At 41.9% G+C, this 20530-nt stretch overlaps 1 protein-coding gene across 1 annotated transcript in view; it reads left to right on the top strand.

The window, feature by feature from the left end:
• The first annotated feature begins 5485 nt into the window (after positions 1 to 5485).
• Positions 5486 to 20530, top strand: part of slc17a6a (solute carrier family 17 member 6a) — an 83050-nt gene continuing 68005 nt past the window's right edge. Inside the window, exons 1-3 of the mRNA XM_038808336.1 lie at positions 5486 to 6268; positions 8039 to 8291; positions 8738 to 8856. Coding sequence (XP_038664264.1) covers positions 6183 to 6268; positions 8039 to 8291; positions 8738 to 8856 — 458 coding nt within the window. The 5' untranslated portion in view covers positions 5486 to 6182. The remainder of the gene's footprint in view (positions 6269 to 8038; positions 8292 to 8737; positions 8857 to 20530) is intronic.

The following is a 20530-nucleotide window of genomic DNA, read 5'->3' as shown; positions in this document are numbered from 1 at the left end:
TGGTCTTAATTGGGTTATCTGATGGCCGCTATCTTGTGCCACTGTTGTGATGATGTCACATTTTTAGTCCTGTAATAGTATCAGTTCTGCTTCAATGTTGGAATGTTTGAAATTAACTCTTTGCAGTATAGCTTGCCTCTGTGTATTTGTGCTGAGCATTTATTTACAGTATGTGTGTCCCTAGTGTTGTTTTTTTTTTCATATTTAATAAAGCCCAGTTAGAGGAGATTCTGAACCTACATAGTTTGTTTATAATCTGTATGCTCATTGACCTTTAATGTGAGTCATCATCAAGAATCTTAATAATGGTCACTTAACATACTCATGTGTAAAAGCACCACCCTACATGTACAGACATATGCAGATTAGAAGGTGTCTGGTTTTGTTTGTGTACTAATTACAGTATTCTAATTGGTTTCAGCACCATTGGATTAGGAAGTCAGCCAAGTTCCCTATTGCTGCTTGTTCTCAAGTTACCCTTGTTTGAATGTGCACCTGTTTGAGCAAGATATTGTACATGTTCTGTCTGTCGCTGAATCACTTAATGTCTTGGCCATTGTAATCAGATTATCTGAGGACTTCTAGCATCCTTGGAACTGAGCCCATGGATGTTTGTGCCCTCTGGAGTGGAGGGAAGGTGAAGAAAAAAAAAAAGCAACATGCTAAATATCTTGATGCAGAGAAATACATTTACACTTTCTTATGCAGATCGATATGTGTACCCTCGGGCCATGTGGATTTGAGAGTAAAATTGTGGTTTATTGGGCAGCGGCATTTCCCCTGCTCCTATATGCTTCTGACATAAGACGTCGGAGAAAAAGTAAGCCATTCGACCCATCGAGTCTGCTCCGCCATTCAATGAGATCATGGCTGCTCTGATATAATCCTCAACTCCACTTTCCCGCATTATTCACATAACCCTTGATTCCCTCACTGATTAGAAACCTGTCTCTCTCAGCCTTGAACATAACGGCCCAGCCTCTACAGCTCTCTGGGGTAAAGAATTCCACAGATTCACTACCCTCTGAGAGAAGAACTTCCTCCTCATCGCTGTCTTAAATGGATCACCCTTTACTCTGAGATTAGTTTCCTGATACTTTTTGAAATCTTGTATTGGGTATTATGTTTATTTTCTCCTCTTCCCAGCACCGCCCCCCCCCCCCCCCCCCACCTCCACCTTTGCCCCTTGTTTCTTTAATGTATTTGGAATGCCATTAGAGTCTTCTACCGTGAATATTAACATCAAGTATTTATTTAACTCCTCTGACATTTCTTCGTTCACCATTATTATTTCCACAATCTCATTCTCAAAGGGAGCTATGACACTTTGGCCTCTCTCTTCCTTTTTATCTATTTAAAGAAGCTCTTACTCTCTGCTTTTCTTTGCTTGCTACTTTACCCTCAAAGTTTATCTTCTTCCTCCTTATTATTTTTCAATCATCTGTTCTTGGATTTTAAAGCATTCCCATTCCTCTGGCTCACCTTTGCCACATTATATGTTTTTTCTTTCAGTTTAATACTATTGTTCACTTCCTTGGTTAACTATAGTTGATTTTTCCCCTTCCTCAAATCCTGTTTTCTCATTGGGAAATATCTTTGTTGTGAGGTCCGGTTTCCTCCCGCAAGTTCCGAAAGATGTGCTTGTTAGGTGAATTGGATTTTCTGAGTTCTCCCTCTGTGAACCCGAACAGGCGCCAGAGGGTGGCGACTAGGGGATTTTCACAATAACTTCACTGCAGTGTTAATATAAGCCTACTTACAAAAATAATAAATATTATTATTATTTTCATAAAAGTCTACCATTGCTGATCAACAGTCTTTTCTTCAAAACTCCTTTCCCAGTCCACTCCAGCCAACTCTGCCCTCTTTCCTTTGTAATGAATCCTATTTCTGTTTAGGGCAGTTGTTTCTGTCCCAAGTTTCTCACTCCCAAACTGAATGCTAAATTTTACCATGTTATGGTTACTGTTGCTTAGGGGATATTTTAGTCTGAGATTTTTCATTAAACCAGCCTCATTACATATTTCCTGATTCAAAACAGCCTGATCCGCAACAAACAGGTTTGATCCACAACAGACCCTTCTAGAAAACTGTCCCAAATATACTCTGAATTCTTCCTCATGGCTACCTCTCCTAATTTGATTTTCCCAATCCACATGAAGATTAAATTCAACAATGATTAATGTGCAGCCTTTTTTACATGCCCTCATTATCCCTTGATTTATTCTCTGTCCTGCAGTATAACTACTGTTCGCGGCTTATAGACTACTCCCACCAGTGTCTTCTTCCCCTTGTTATTTCCACCCATATGGATTCTATGGATTCAGAGACTTAAACAACCTGCAACAGGCACCTCAAAGTATTGGGGAAATACAATGAGATGTGCCTTCACCACATCCTCTAAATCCAATGGCAGAAATGCAAACCAATGGCAACATCCTTTTCCAGGTTATCATGCCCAGCATCAAGGTGCTGATCACTGTGAAAGAGCTCCGCTGGATGGCACATGTTCACATGGCTGACACCAGACTCCTGAAACAACTGTCTTACTTGGAACTAATGCATGGCAAGGGTTCCCCAGCAGGACAACATAAACGCTTTCAGGATGTCTTCAAAACATATCTGAAGATCAACATTCCTGCTAATTCATGGAAGTCCCTCATTTGTCACTGACCAAAATGGAAAAGATTTATTTGGGAAGGCACTGAACACATTGCGAGCCTTCGTCAGGAGCACCAGAGGGAAAGTTGAGGCATCAGAGAGCACATAAACCTGCAAACAATTCATCTGCCTGACCCTTCAAACATCACATTCCCCACATGTGACAGAGGCCACAGATTCTACAGAATTCTCAGCCATTTGAAGCGTGGAAGGAACTCATCTTCAATCACATGGAATTGCCCAAAAAGATGATATGCATTTGATGCACACTATAAACAAATGTGTTTCATTGTTGAACTGTTTATCTTATATTTTCAACTTAAACTATATTGTAACGATCTAAAGGGTTGATTGACCCTTTTGGAATTTCTGAATGACTTATCATTTTAAAAAAGACACAGTATATAGTAGCATGACAATATTATGCATTGGAGCTAGTTTCCTGCATTTAAAAATAATCAAATAAATAATTGAGCAAGAAAAACTATGTTGGGCGGTTGCCCATGTTGGCCGATTCTGTGTTGAGGATCAGAAGCTATTTTACAATGTGGAACAATTCATACCACTTCTGTTTCTATAGAATCCCTACAGTGCAGGAGGAGGCCATTTGGCTCATCAAGTTTCAGAATCAGAACTCTACCTAGGCCCAATCCCCTGCTCTATTCAGGGCCGGTTTTAAGCCTATTTGACCAATTTCATCAAATTGGCACCTTAAGGGGGCCCCGCGCCAGCGGCGACAGAGTTACCGTTTGAAGCCTTTTCTGTATTCTAAGAGGAACTATATGGTAGTTTTTACTTTTGGGTAACGCACCGCATTACCGTCGACACATCCTTCAGCCCTGCGCCGCCAAATCCTTCCGCCCGGGTAAGTAAGTTTCAAAATTTTAGTATATCAAGCATTTAATGTTTTTTTTTGGTTAAAGACGAGCATACTACACGAAATATAAACATACATAAATTTTTACTTTTGTAGAGTAGGGGCCCCGCCATCACTTTTCTAATTGGGCCCGCAATTCCTAGCACCGGCCCTGGCTCTATTCCTGTAACCTTGCACATTGATCATGGCCAACACACCCAACCTGCACATCTTTGAACACTATGGTGCAATTTAGAGTGGAAATTCCCACCACATCTCTGGACTGTGGGAGGAAACCAGAACACCCAGAGGAAACCCACGTAGACATGGGGAGAAAGTGCAAACTCCACACAAACAGTCACTGAAGGTCGGAATTGAACCCGGGTCACTGGGTGCTGTGAGACAGTGGTGCTAACAACTGTGTCACCGTGCCACCTCATGGTTCTGTTGGCAAAGTTCAGCAAGGAACTGCAACAAGTGGGAGCAATGTCCATCAGGAGTAACCCTTAAAAGTTCCTTACAGACAGCAAACACTAATGTTCTTTTTTTGGACACTTTTTTCAACTGGCATTAATGATAAGATTATACTGATCCTTGTTTGAGTCCCTACTTGTGGTAGAAAGGAAACGGTGTAGAGGTGTCTGGAGCTCCGCAGTTTCAGTTTCCCAAGGAAGAATGAATGTGAGATTGTGGGAGGATGTCTTGATCTCAACAAAGTGAAGGTGTAAAATTTGAGGAATCTGGAGATAGGGTGGTGTATATGTGAACAAAACTACCGATTGACAGGACTCACCAGAGATCTACATTCCATGAAAGGATGCTGGTGTCTAGTAGAGAGCCAATCAATACATTTAATTCACTTGCATTAACCCGGTGACGGAAAAGAGTTAAAATATTGGAGAATGTTTTTCTTAAAGAGCATTCATAAGCTCTTAGGATCTGTGTAGAAGTTAATATTTGGTGGTTATTTGGACAGTGATATTGATTAAAATATGGAATAGAGAGTAATTGAGGCGGGTAATGTTCATCGCTCATACAGATGTTGTGGGACATAATATGGAATTTTGTAATAATTAGTTTACGAAGGTCACACTTTTTCTGGGATCAATTTAAAGCATTGCGTGATAACAGTTAGAAAATCAGCCTGCTTGCCGAATAAGAATCGATATGCCGCAATGCAAGAGTTTTGTTTGCAATTTTAGTTTAGAGTTAAAATGTGTAACTCTTTCAGTCGAATGACATCGAAACTTGATTTTTTAAAAACCTGATTATGAAGAGCAGCTCAGGTTTCATTTCACCTTTCCCGTTTCTCTTCCCTCTGCAATGGTTTGCTGTTTGAGCTAGTGTCAGGCTGGGCCAGCAGGCGGAGATGTGGATCAGATTGAGTCAGTTCTCAATCAACCAATGTCACTCTTGATGATTGGTGCTGCAACATGTTTGATCAGAAGGTGGCATTTTAAAGTTTGAGACCTTGCATTGGAAGGCAACAAAAAAAAAACATAATCACCTTTTCGTAATGAAAAGAAAATGGGCCGATCTGTTCGGCCCCCAGATGTGTTTTCCCTTAAGTGCCAAACCGTGTTCAAATCAGCGCGTTGGCCTCAAGGGGAATCATGTTGAATATCTGAAAACTATAATTAAGGGGGGTTGCAACGCCGCCTGTACAATGCGCTGTATTGCGTAATGGCCGTCTTACCTTTGCAAAAGACGTATTTGGTCTTGATTTGTTTTTAAGAAAAGGATAGAGAAGGTACCACACAACGAACGTGCACTAGAGCCATCCTGTCTGGTCAATAAATTAACAGCCTCAATGCAGGGGGAGAAAGAAAGCCAGATACATTCAAGGCTAAGAACGAATGCTCTGTTTTTTTAGCCCTGCGTCAGCAGTGGGAGTGGATGGGCGGGGGGGGGGGGGGGGGGGGAAGGAAGGGGGGACACATGTGATCTGGAGGAAAACTTGTCAATTTTTTAATCAACTCCAAGCTCCGTGAGGCAGCGACACTGCCTGGAAACCTGTGGCGAGATGGTCGAATCTCTGATGCCGTTTCCATAGCATCGGCGACTCAAGAAGGAGCCTAGTGACGGTGAGGGATTTGCTGGGATCCGGTCAAATCCCAGAGAAAGTTATCGTATCCACACACACACCCACACACACACACACACCCTCTCTCTGGCTCCACCGCGCTTTCAGTTGCGCGCCGCCACTGTCCAAGGTGCTGAAAATGCCTCACTCGCCCGTGTAAACTTACTGCAATCATCGATTGTGCCCCCCCCCCCCCCACACTTAGTCTTATTTGACCATTGCTGTCGACTGCAGAATAAAAAAAGTCATGCGAATTTCTAGACTTTATTAGCCGAGATCTCCATCTGAGGATTTAACAAAACAAATTTACTGCAGCATTATATTTCTGAAGCAGGATTCTCTAAAACATCATGGCTGTTCCTGAACCTTCAGTGGTTGGACGCCGGCAGCGAGATAAGACTTTCCCATTTCCTCTTTGAACTTGGAATCGCCAGCGATAGATGAGTTCTCATGTAGGAGTTCCCACGCTCCACTCTAGCTGGAGAGCACCATATCATTCCAGCGAATTAATTCGAATGAACAGTCATTATCTCTGGCATGAGACCGTCATAAGAGAATATACTTGAGCATCTTCTGACAGATATGGATACTGTGAAGGAGCGGGTTTTTGCTCCCAGCAAGGAGGGACTCAAAAAATTTGCCGGAAAATCTCTTGGCCACCTGTACAGGTAAGATTCTTAACAATACTTGCCAATCTGTTAATCGTTATTGAAAGGTTTGATGGCACCCTGGATTAATATCGCGGTGCAAAACAGTTTCTGAGTCATTTTTCTTGGAATCGTTGTTAAATGCAAATATTTGCGATAGATATATGCAATTATTAATGCGGGAGAAAAATCACAAATGCTTATTTTGATCTAATTCACGCCCCATAGATGTACAGATTTGACATTTCACCACTCGGCACTCTTGCGCTCTCATTTCCTTCTTCCTCACCTATTTAGCTCTTCTCCTCTAATAAGACTCATACATTCATTTAAATATGGCTGCTGACAATTTTGCCCCTTTAACCGCGATCGCTGCTATGTTGATCAGGAGCTGCTACAATGCGAAACGTTGTTTTGTTTTAAAGATTTGCCACGGGTGATGGTTGAAACTGCCGTAAATTGGGAGTTTTCCTTCGGTGCGAAAAAAAGACTTTCTGGCATTATTTTTTCCTTGATGTGGAGTGTGTGTGTGTGTCTGCTCTCTCTCCACCTTAGGAATCAGCCACCGAATGTGTAAATAATTAATATCAGTGGAGATGTCTGCTTCTGCATTTGGCGCGTTTTTTTGTGTGTGTGTGGAGTAACCTGCAGGGTTACACACATATCGACCTGTTTAATAACATATACACCAGTGTCCCCTTCCATCAAAACACAATTATACAATGCATATTGTCAGATCGAGGATTATTTTGATGTAGACCTTTGTGACATAACTAGCTAAAGCTTTCCATAAAGCAACTAAAGTCCATTCAGTGCATAGGCTAAATCGCCGTGTAGAGTATGTATAAGTGCACAGACTTGAATACATTCATTTTAAAATAAGTATTGGGTGAATAAATGTACGCATTTCAAATACTTCCGTCCCAGACTGGTCGTCATTTGTGTGTGCTTTATATTTCGTTTCACACAAACATCTAAGGTTACTTTAATGTAAATCATATTTGACCATACTTCGGCCAATAAGTAAATTGATGGACAACAATTTAAATATTCAAAATTCAGTTGTGTTATTTTGGGGCTAAAGCTTCTACTCGCTCTAGCTAAACAGAGCAACAGCCTTGAATGCCTAGGAAGTCAACATTTTAATTTGCTATTGTTGCTGCGGTGTTAAATATTAGCTACATTTTAACCAGTAATATTATTCCCTCTTTAATACAACAAACATGGATCAGAGTTTACGAATTGTATTTGTCTGCTCTCGTCTTATTAAAGTGGATCAAGATCTACTTTATTCCAGATAAGTTTCATCCATAAATTTGTATCTATTCTGGCAGTGTTACAACATGCTCACTCTTCACTAAAGGAAGGCGTCTACTTGAGAAATATATATTTCAAAAGGGTTGGACTGAAATATACCCACAATAACATAAACTTCTCATAATTAACTGGGCGTTTATTAAAACAAACAATCCCAGTAGTTACCTATCTTTATCCATATATTGTTTTCTGGACTTATGATTGTCCAGTTATTAGACTGACATATTGTAGGTGAACATATTACTATCTCTCGCCTGGATGTATATTTTTAAAATACTTAACAGCAACAAAATAATGATCTATAAAACTACCCATGCCAATGTACCCAGACTGCGGATTGCAAAACCGCAAAGGTAGCTGAGCAGAGGGATGGATGTGTGTCTATGAAATTTCCCAAATGTAAGATGCACACGATAATTAAAGGAAGGTTTCGATTCGGGCGAATGTGATTTTTTTTTTTGTTCCCTGGTGTAGAGTGCTCGAGAGGAGGCAGCAACCTGGAGAAAACATCGAGCTGACGGAAGATGGAAGGGTGCAGAATGTGCGGCCGAACAAGCCGCCACTCTGCGATTGTACCTGCTTCGGGCTACCCCGCAGGTACATCATCGCCATCATGAGTGGCCTGGGCTTTTGTATCTCCTTCGGGATCAGGTGTAATCTTGGCGTAGCCATCGTGGACATGGTCAACAATAGCACCATCCATCACGGGAATGCAATTATCAAGAAGGTGAGGACTGGCGCACGCCCTTCGCCTAGCATTTACAATTCATCTGAATCAACTCAATCCCAAAACAACAAGGGTTCACTCTCTAATCTTCTATAACCAGTCTGGTCCTTTGGGTCCCAGAGCTGTGACAAGTAAAATATTGAAGAAAAGGTTTACTAGCACAATCTTCGTGTCTTGGATTTTGGATGTGTTCCATTTCTAAGAAAGGACGCTAAATGTAGAACTTGCCAAAATGATGATATCTAGGCCCAGTTTAGCCCCCTTGCGGTAAATTCAACAGGTCCCAAATCATAGAGTCAATTCGACCCTAAGGTTGCAACACTCGTTCGATCATTCGGTAACGACTGCATCTCTGTTTGTGAATATAAATTGAGGGATTTATCCCAGTGTAATTATGGTATAATCTGACTCCCACTCCCCTCCTCTCTCTCTCTCTCTCCCGCAAGAAAGCGAAGTTCAACTGGGATCCCGAGACGGTGGGAATGATCCACGGTTCTTTTTTCTGGGGATATATCGTCACTCAGATCCCTGGAGGTTACATAGCGTCCAGATTGGCAGCCAACAGGTAAACTCGCTCACCTGAAAGAATTTATTGCATTTCGGCCGGGCAGTGAGCCCTCACGTATAGTCCATCCTGACTTCAAACCCCATATGATCGCTTATTTTAAACTAAGCATCTCGAATTATTCGAGGCAAGTTGTTAAACACAAAGGGTTGAACGGAGGATGTGTTCAATTTAAATGCTATTTAACAAGTAACTGGCGGAAACCTGTGTAATTGCAACCCACACACACCACCCTGGACCTTCCTTATATTAAACAGTTTCCCTATTTAACGAACTAATGTCGGCCATTATTGATATTTGCCCTTTTTATTTTACATTTCCAGCATTGCTTATTGGCAAAAATAATCGAATTATCCTAAACCACTCCGAGCTTCCTTGGAGATGGTGCTTATGAACCCTGGGGTTGGACAAAGGGAATAGACAATTGAGATCTGATCTATTTATTTTATATTCAATGTTCACCCTAGCTTTCAAAACGTTTTAGAATCCTATAATGGAATAACACAATTGTCCAATGCAATCTTATTCTTGGGAAGTGGGGTTAAATGTAGTTTGTCTTCCAAAATCCTATTATTTGTGTTTGGGTTATTTTCCGTGTGCAGAAAGGGAATAATTGAAGCCAATCGTGGCAATATATTTTGAATGAAATGAATAGTCAATGATTGCACCGATTAGCATTTAACTAAACGCACTTTGATTTAAGAGTGTGAAGGTGGGTGTGAAGGTACATGTAAATTCTAAATGTTGTTCTAAACAGGGAGCCGAGTTCGGGAGCAGGTTGTGGGCGAATGCGTTTCTATGGTGCTTGCTAATGTTTCGGTACACAGGGGGATTCCAGCCAACCTGTTAATTAGATCCCCTGAGATTCAAACCTAGTTCATCTCGATCCGAGTCACGCACTGTGTGCCGACTGGAACCGTGGGCCCCTTAATTCCCTCTAAGGCAGCACGGAAGCGTGCCCATCCTAACTGTAACCGCACATCCCAGTCCTCCGGGGTGCCAAATATTCTACAACCCAGCTGCAGAGGAACGTGTTCGGTGTCAATGTTGCAGACTGCACGATGATTGGAACAACATTGCGCCAAGACCACCCCCTCTCTTCCCCACCAGATAATAATTATCTGAGAAAGATCAAGCGGTTTTCAAGCTGTTGTGAGTTCAAAGCGATGGTGAGGTGGCAGCATTTCCACAAGTTGCATCATCCACGGTGTCAGGACAAGTCCCCCCTGCACTAACTCATTTCCCTAAAAGGCCTTGTCTTATATCCCCCCCCCCCCCCCCCTCACACACACACACTCATCACCTACCCAATATAAAAGGAAATTGGATTCCCAAACCGCAGTCTGCACTGCGGGTTCCTGAAACGTGAGCCTACAATTACACTTCGAGACAACACAACCCATGAGGATTGAGTTTTTCATTGAGTCAAGCATGTCCCCGTTCTGTAGATTGCCAGGAAATACATAGAAATGGTGTCTGAATTACAAATAGGACGTTATGGGGATACAACAATATCGGCGGATCCTTGTTAAAGCGCTCGTCTCAAAAGTGGTTAACTTATCCAACGATATTTAAGAATTTCTTAAGATTGAGGCTCTAATAACGGCTTTATATCGTCCAACAGCGCCCCCCCCCCCCCCCCTCCCCAGTTTTCTCCGAATGAATGTCCAGTGGAATGTCCTGTGTTGATCTGTCACTCCTCCCCCAAGCTCACAATTACATTGACTATATTATTACACATAGAGCCGGCTTCACATTCTGAATAAGTGTGTGTGTGTGTGTGTGTGTGCACGTTTGACAGGTCCACTGAACTTCGATTCTAACTTACCGGCCCTCCCGCCAGGATCCAATGTCTCAATACTGCATACGACCGGGAGAACCTCTGTACATATCAGAGCGGACTTTCGATGTCGTGAGAACTCGGGAACTTGGGGAGATCCCTTTGTAACAAATAGTTCAACGAGTGTTAGAATCTCATGTTTTCGATAGCACCATCTCCGCACCAAATAATTCGGGCAGAATTGGGGAAGTAAGATATCAGAAGAACTTTTCGTGTCCATTATCTGTTAGGGGGTTAGATTCAGGGACGAATATTCACTTCTGTTTATTTTTGTTGGGGGTGGGGGGGGGGGGGGGGCATGCGATTTCTCAGTTAGTCTCGATTTGCAGGAACCCTCTGGCAGCAGACTGCTAAAGATGTCTTAGCCTGTCCCCGCGGCAAACTGTTAATCAGATGATGCCGGTTGAGAGGCACAGCAAGAGTAGCGATGAGTTGAAGGACGGAATCAAGCCTCCTGGTGGTAGTGTGGGCAGGGACTCGACATAACCTAGTCCAGGAGTTTGCAATGGACCACGGTGGTGCTGGTCATGATGTGCGAGCGCCAGACCAGACGATGGGGATTATTGACAGGCGCCAGACTCTGTTACAGAAAACAGCAGCATGCTAAACCGATTTGCTAACTATTCGCACCCCCCACCCACCCCCGCCCCTGCTGCCGTCTGCACGATTCTGAATGTGTGAAATTGTCTACAAATAACAACAGCCAACAAATGATTGTTGCCACGCCAATATTCGGCGCTTGCAGCTTTCCAATGCTCTTCTCTGCAATTCGATAGGAATTGAGAAGCTTATCACCTGAGAGAACATCTTATCTATTGAGATGAAGTAACCCAGACCGTAAGCGACAAGCTTCCATTGTATCCTCACAATGAATCACATTTGAATTTACAGTAAACTTGGGAGGATGTTTCAATCGAAGCAACATTCACATCTCTCTGTCCCGCCGCACAGAAATTTCACACAAAGCAAATGCGTCAATCATGAACATTTAGTAATCTGTCACCTTGTGGTCATGGCGAGTTGTCACCCAAACGTTTTACTGGAGCGTGTAAAAAGGATACATATATCTTGGTTTTATCAAGAATTACTTAACTTTAGATTCGGCAGTTGCCAAAGTGTAATCAATCAGAATATAACATCTGCAACGCAACAGACCTTTCGGTCTCAGTCACTCACGAAGTAAGATTCAATTTAGGAAAACTGCCCCAGTTGAGCCAATTGATTGTCCCCATTGACTATGGGATGTCTCGCTGCCATGTCCTGTTTTTGCAGTATGGGTTGTATGTCAGACAAGGTAAAATTATTAATCTGCTGAGAGAGAAAAAAATACCAAATGGAATAAATTGCGCTTTTAAAATGTGATCCTGGCTACGTGTGTCCACCTTCCGTCTGTTCACAACACAATAAAGGCACGTCGAGTGTGATGTTTAAATGCGGACATAATGCATTGGTATTAACGAGATGTTCAAATTTCAAATCCATCATTTCCCCAACATGCAGAAGCTATTTTTCTTGGAAACTTACATTGGTCACTTCCAGGTGAATGTCACCGCTGTGCTAACAATCCTAAAAATGGAATCTCACAAATGAGTTGATTGACCAGCCATTGGTATAGTGTCATGAAATGAAATGAAAAAATGAAAATGAAATGAAATGAAATTAAAATCGCTTATTGTCACAAGTAGGCTTCAATTAAGTTACTGTGAAAAGCCCCTAGTCGCCACATTCCAGCGCCTGTCCGGGGAGGCTGGTACTGGTGTCATCTTCTTCCTCTTGCATACCTTCAGGTATGGAATTTTCCCAAGAGGAATGTTTTGATTCAGCTTAAAAGTCAATATTCCTGCCTTTCAACCTCTTCAATCCCATAATGGCCCTTCTTCTTGGTGACGCCATCCATAATGCAATGCATCGTTGTCCAATCACAACCCCCCCCCCCCCCCCCCAAGGAGCTGCTTCCGGTTTACCAGTGGAAAGAGTGCATCTCACTTCCGCTTCTGGGTTGCTCAGAAGTGAACAGGAGCAGCCCTGGGTAACTGAGCAAAGCAGAGAGGTTATCCGGAATCAGGGTAGCGACAAATGTCTAAAGTAGGCCTCCTGCTTCATGCCTTTCCTCGCAAGAAATCCTCCTCCATCTGGAGATGGGAAAGTGCATGCACTGTGTAGGAACAAGCGCCCATGAGCAATGCCGGGGAGGAAAATCCATCTGTGCAAAATAGTCCCATTGGATGTACAAGGGCAACTTTTGAAGAAATAACCTGTGCTCTCAACTTAAACCAATTCCCCAAAGAGTCATGACATGAACTGCCATGCCTCGGATCAGAAGCCCAGCATTTAAAACTTAAATCATTCCATCAAACCTGATTCGGGACACAATAAAGTGTTCATAGCTAGAACTCCGTTATTGTATTTGACTTCCGAACTAATTATATGGAGGATGATGGATAATATGAGGTCAGCAGCAGACTGTAATTGAAATTGAAAGTTCCAACTGACATTAACCGCGGACGAACAGTTGAGTTAGTTATTCCTGTCGTCCGGAATATGAAATAGCATTTCCACCCGGAAATCATTCCAATGATGCCTATCTTTTTTGTCTGTTTCTTAAAAATGGTCTGCAACTTTAATGCTTTTTTTGTGCTTAGGTTGAGTTTCTCACGGTGGAATTCCAGTGAGACCATTCCGTGCAGTTGTGTGATGAGTTCTTAATCATTAATAAATGTTACATGATGATGTAATTATTTGTACTAACCCATTGGCAACTCGGAACTAACAGAGCTAGCATAGTATGACATGCGCAGAACGCCACTGTGATACATCACATTACATTGAGATGTGTGATACATTAAAGAGGTGAAAGGGCAGGTTAAAAGGTTTGTCTTGTGTTAGCTTCTCTGAAAATAGCTGCTGAATGCTGTTTTCCAATGGGCAGTTTTAAGAAACTCAACGTTTTAGTGGAAATTGTCATAAAACTCAAGCCACACTTTTCAAGGAGTTAAATAGCTAAGGGATTGGCATAAATTATGGAAACGTCATTCAGCCAGTTATAGAGCGTGCACTATTTATTGACATAAGTTTCAGGCAAATATGTGGAATTTCAATATGCTAACAAGGCCTTTGGTAAGATTTCCCTGACCCACTTCTGGACCATGTGGTCCAGAATAAGCTAAACCCCAAATGACGTATTGCTCCTTGAAAGCTGACACATCACAATTGCATTGATCGTTTTGTAAAATTGAGGGATTGTTTCTGGTTAAAGAAAAGCCAGTATCTACTAACCATTCTCTGGCAATATCTACTTACGATCCTCCATCACTGCCGTGGCCCAATACCATTAGTAAACAACGATGTGCTTTGATTTGCTACTTTTTTCTAAACAAAGGCACAGCCTTAATTCAATGTGATAAGAATATAGTTGAGATATTTAGGTAAATAACAAAATAACTTCTTGAAGTATAACTCAAATGTTTCATTATGCTTCAGAATTAACTTCATATATCTAAATAATGATCTATCTATCACGGTAGCGCAGTGGTTAGCATGTTGCTTCACAATGCCAGGGTCCCAGGTTCGAATCCCGCTTGGGCCACTATCTGTGCGGAGTCTGCACGTTCTCCCTGTGTCTGCGTGGGTTTCCTCCCGGTGCTCCAGTTTCCTCCCAGAAGTCCCAAAAGACATGCTATTAGGTGAATTGGACATTCTGAATTCTCCCTCTGTGTACCCAAACCGGCGCCAGAGTGTGGTGACTAGGGGCTTTTGACATTGCAGTATTAATGTAAGCCTACTTGTGACAATAATAAAGATTATTATCATTGTTAAATTAGAAGCCTATTTGTGCAAGCACAAAATCTTCTGAAAAAGAGTGAGCAAGTGTGTGTGGGAATTGATAAATTAATGAAGAATGCAAACAAATTTACTTTTCTTTGTTCTTTAAGATTTTAGTTTAGACGGGCAGCATGGTCGGCATGGGCATGGAGGGCTGAAGGGCCTGTTCCTGTGCTGTACTTTTCTTTGTTCTTTGTTCTTGTTCAAATGCATAAAATAGGAAGCTGCACATAATATTTAAGGTGGAAACTTCAGATCTGCAGGTATGAAGTGAAGAGAGAACAAAACACTTGGAACCTGAAATTATACTGAAATAATAGGCATGAATGCCTTCATATATCTTTATTGAAACAGAGACGTTAAACCATCCAGAACTAAATAACAACTCCATTCAAAAAGTGTAGGGAGAAATTTAAGATAGATGCATTGAACCAGTGTGCTTGCCATCCAATTTTGTAGTGTATAGCATCATTTAGGTTTCTAAATCCTTCCTGACATATATGCAGTCTTCAACAGAAAACATACCAGCACACAACACAGACATACACAATCTCACAGATGCACACAAAACACATGCTTGTATACTTGACTTGTTACAAATGTATAATTTAGAAGAATTTAGGAGAATGAGAGGGGATCTGATCGAGGTATATAAAATACTAATAGGGATTGATAAAGTAAACACAGGCCAAACGTTCCCCCTTGTGGTCACAGATATAGTCACTAGTTCAAGTTGCAATTAGAAATGCTTCTACAGTTAGCGGCACCCACATCCGATGAAAGAATAAAAAATCAAGAGTGGGTCAGAGGCTGGGAACTCTGCAGTGAGTAACTCATTCTCATTCCCCAAAGTTGATCCATCTTCTACAAGGCTACAGATGTGTGTGATGGAGTACTGTCCAACTACCTGAATGAGAACACTCGAGTTCAACGCCATCCAGGACAAAGCAGGTCACTTGATCAACACCCTAATCATCCCATTGAACATTCAATCCCTCTACCATCAATGCAAAGTGGCAGCAGTGATTTAATTTAATTTATTGTCACATGTACCAAAGTACAGTGAAAAGTAGTTCTCTGCGGCTGAGGGAACGTGCACAGTACGTACATAGTAGACAAAAAGAATAATCAACAGAGTACATTGACAAATGGTACATCGACAAATAGTGATTGGTTACAGTGCAGAACAAAGGGCCGAACAAAGCAAATACATGAGCAAGAGCAGCACAGGGCGTTGTGAATAGTGTTCTTACAGGGAACAGATCAGTTTGAGGGGGAGTCTATGTCTGGATGTGCAGGTCTTCAGACTTCTGTACCTTCTGCCTGATGGAAGGGTCTGGAAGAAGGCAATGCCTGGGTGGTAGGGGTCTCTGACAATGCTGTCTGCCTTTCTGAGGCAGTGGGAGGTGTAGACAGAATCAATATGGGGGTGGAAAGCTTATGTGATGCATTGGGCTGAGTTCACCACACTCTGCAGTTTCTTGGAATCTTGGTCCGAGCAGTTGCCATACCAGACTGCGATGCAGCCGGATAGGATGCTCTCTATCGGACATCTGTGCGCACCATCTACAGACGCAGCAAATCTCCAATTTCCGTCCACAGCATCTCTCAATCCCATGCGTTCTACCACCTAAAAAACTAATGAGGGAAGCTGCTTCCAGGCAAGGCCATCTTTCCACAATGAATATAAAAGCCTATAACACCACAGTGACGGGCTATTTCCATATTAGTATAATGACTGAAAAAGGACAAAATTGCAGTAATCCCTATTATTAGATTCTCATTAAATAATTTCATTTTCATTTTATAAAGAATCACTTCCCTGATTCTGAGTAGTTATACTCTTAACTTGTCTTCCCTGTTCTTCATTTCCTACTTCTTCATATGCCTTTGCTATGTTTTCTGATGTAGGTATTCCTCACTAAAGTAGATAGGCATCCCTCCCATCCATCCCTAAATCAAAAGCTATTCCACACAATAGGTTGCGACCGCGACGTTGGAGGCCAAGGTGACAAATTGCAACTACCGTTTCCTCCCTCCTCATGTCACAAACCATCAGCGCATCTTTCATGTCGATTCACTTCGGAAATCCAATAAAGATGAAATGAAAATGCTGAGGGGATAACTAAGTTAGTGTCAGCTCCACAGTCGTTTTGTTAGACGGCGGGAATAAAATGTGCAGTTCAGAATGAGGTCCCCAAACGTACAATTGCGGAGGAGCTGACTTGTCTTCAGACCGTCTGCTCCAATCTTGTGGAATTTGAGACATTCCTCACAGTCCCACGATGCCCAATCCGTCTTCACTTCGAACAAAGATAACAGGCTGGCTCCCGCAGCCGACACTGAATCCATTTATCTGCCTTCCTAGCTACCGTGTTCGCCATGGCGTGAGTTCGGCTTGCCCGGAGGGAGGATTTACTCTGACAGTGGATGCAGTGAGGGCCATCAGGCCATCACTGTTACACAGTGCTGTGGAAATGACAGGCAGTTCGTGATCGCCTCCCAGTGACTACACAACAGAAACGGGAGAATGCAGAGTGCTGCAGTGAAGAGAAAGGCACCGGAAAATTAGATCCAATAGACATGATTAATCCGTTAAAAAAATAAACACAATTGGAAAAAAACTTAAAATAATCAATTTTGCAAAATTAAAAATGTACACAGTTTCGCAAATTGAAATTGGAACAACTTTGTTTAAAATTTAACGATTTTGACAAGATAGCTCCTTTAAAATAGTTTTAAAATTTTAATAATGCACGCCAAAAAGTTAGACTCTTTAACAAGGTTTATCAGGTTTTCAAAGTAGTTCACTCTATAAAAACAAAAGTTAAATCCATTTTAATTCCTTGTTGGTGTGGGCTAGGTCATTAACTCTTTACGAATCGAGAGCAGCTCACCTCATGCCTGGGATTAATGGGGTAAATGTTGAAAGTGTAATTGATTGGTAATTAACGGGCAATTAAACTGGTTCCATTCTGACGGAGTAGCGTTAGTTGGGGGTCACCGCGGGGGACAAGGGATGAGGAATATGTCCCCTGCCTGGAGTTGCAGAATATGTCCCCCGACATCCAATAGTTCAAGGCGTCGCCGTTGTACTGGGCAGCACAAAATCGCCCCGCTACAATTTGAGTCCACATACTTTATATTGGATTGGGGTTCAGGTGCATTGCTATTTCATTCCTGGCATCGCTCAATTGTTTACTCGTATATCTTTGTGCCAGTCTGCCAACCAAGAATATTCCCGAGGCATAAAAAAGTTTCTGCAATGTCGAGACAGATCTTCAGTAGTGCAGCAAAAGCCTTTCCATTTCTGGTGTTTTATGACATTCCCCGTTACAGAGATGTGGAATAGCGGCGCTAAGGGTGGCTTCCAGTCACTGCGCGCATTGTACAGTCTGTGGACAATCATTGCGATTCAATCTCTTTATTAGAAAGAATGATTCTCAGGTTTCAATGGCATTTTGTGTTGAGTAACTGATCACCGATTGGTCCTTTATGTGCAAACTTTAATTATCGCGAACATAAGTTACAAACCAGTTTTAATAAATCATTTATGGGAAGGACCGATGGTACTTATTCAATTAATAATAATTATTATTATTTGTTATTCAATTGGGTGACAATAGAGGTTTTATCAGCCATTTTCAGTAGTTAAAGGGCATAGAATCTATGATTCTAAATAGGTAAACCTGGAAAATCATGTTCAACAATAAATTGTCACTGCACTGCACTAAGATGGTATCCTTCAACAAAAATCTTGTGACACAGAATGTCACAAAGAGTAAATATTCATATATATTCCAATAATTTCATCAATTCGTTACTCCATTCATTTGGAACCTTGGTCATATGGACAGGCTGCTCAAATATCAATCCGTTCAAGCACCTCACTCAGCTGGAGTGTGTGGAAGGCCATACAATTCCAACGGATTATTTTTGTTTTAGCCAAACCATTGCAAATCCAGGCTGGTTTCTCACAACCATCTCAATGTTTTCGCCTGGTTGGTAAACGCGCGATTGTTTGCAGAACTGAGTGGAGTGGCAATCTGACCCGTCCAACTGATACAGTACTGTACTCCTCTGCCCATCCACCGATTTGAAAGCATGAGCGAGCAACAATTAAAAGGGAAGTTGGCTAAAAAAAAACTTCGCTGTGTAGTAATAATAAATTTTGCGTTTGATCTACAGCGCGAGATTTACGTTTGATACCGAGCTCGTATCAGACCCAATGCAAACATTCTTTCAGCGTTTGAAATTATTGCCATGTTACCAATTCCGACACTACTTTAGGCACAGAGTGCACTGGATCGATTGTTCGAATTCTCTATACCTGACAGTATTATCATAGATAGAAACTGAGCTCAGTTTGACTCTTTTGACATGTAAACGTCACCAGGTCACATGGGGATGAGAATATATTTGTTATATTTAGGGGGGAAAAAGGGTTAGAACACCGCAGCATCACTGGACCCGCTTAGATGGGAAAGGTCGCTGTGACAAATTACCAGTGAATGTGATATGATTTACACACATTGCATATTTAGTCATTGGTGCAAAGGTTTACTGACCACAGCAAAGCATTTGCATAATTATTGGATATTTCAAAACTGCATTAATCAATGAGATTGGACAGATATGGGACAGGAGGCAATTTCTTTGCCTGCAGAATGTAGATTCCATGTTTTCCAGATTTCTAGTGGTCGCGGTATTTGGCTTATATGAAAACATGCAAAATAAATGTGAATCAAAAATGATTTTGAAAAGATTCTGCTACATCAGATGTGAGGGAACAGTTCCGTTTCCCTTCTCGACTTGAGAATTGAGGGGAGAGCTTGAAAACATGTCTGAATTTACCAGGGTAACATGCTGTAGTAACTCGGAGGCTCGCTCCCCCCCTCTCCCTCCCTCCCTCCCCAGAGGCTGCAATCTGCTTCAAAGCAATCGAGGCGAAATTGTTTCACTCATCCGTTTGTTTTGTCCGATTGTCGTCTTTCCACCTGGGTTTAGTAAGAGTGTTGTTCTCGCTCAGGGAGGCTGGCAGTCAGGTCTGGAAGCAACTCCCTGCAAGTCTCCAGTTGCTGTCGGTGAAGGTTTGATGTGGATAGGCGGAGGAACACATTAAAATATGTGCCTCAACACATTTCATTACACTTGGCCTCAATCTCATAAAATAAGCAATGTGTGAAATGTAGTCAGGACACTCTTTCGACCCCCCCACACCATTTCTCTAACCTGTCTGCCCCCTTGACGATTTCATTTCTAGATTATGATTTGGCTTATTCACAAACTAAACTCCTGAATTAACCATTCGATCCAATCCGACCCAATTCTAACCAGGGTTGTACAGTTAAATGTATTCAAACTATACCACTGAATATCGAAATCAGAGAATGGATACGGACGTAAGAAGGCCATTCACTCCATTGTGTCTGTGCTAGCTCTCTGAGTAATAATGATAATATTTATTAGTGTCACAAGTAGGCTTACATTAACATTGCATTGAAGTTAATTCACCTCAGGCCACATCCCCTCCTTCCCCTGCAGCCTAGCACGTTTATCATTTTATTTCAGTGAATGATATAGGTAATACTAAGATCCCAGTTGGTGTCATAACTGGGCAAGAAGAGCCCGCACTGGCTCAAAGGGCCGTAACGTTTACTTCTTTCATTTTATTCAACATGAAAAATATGGATTAAATATGGACATTTACTCACCCCCTCAGTTTACCAATTACACACTAATTTAAAAATTAACATGGATTACAGAGTACACCCGAAGCTGCATGATCTCATTAACACACAAAGTCCCCTTTAAGCAGACAAGTCGATTGTGGTCAAATACACACACTCCACTCTCAACCCAAGTTAGTGCCTGCGGATTACTCCTCAGAATCTCCCCAGATGATTGTCATATGGGAGTTTGCAAACTCCACTCCCCCCAAAAAAACACTTTAAATTTTGCTTTGACAATAATGCTTTCCATCAGTTGCTTGCATTCCAAAATCCAGACTAG

Source organism: Scyliorhinus canicula, chromosome 9, assembly GCF_902713615.1.
Source record: "Scyliorhinus canicula chromosome 9, sScyCan1.1, whole genome shotgun sequence".
NCBI lineage: Eukaryota > Metazoa > Chordata > Chondrichthyes > Carcharhiniformes > Scyliorhinidae > Scyliorhinus > Scyliorhinus canicula.
Note: the sequence above shows the minus strand (reverse complement) of the source record. Positions and strands in the feature narration are given on the sequence as shown.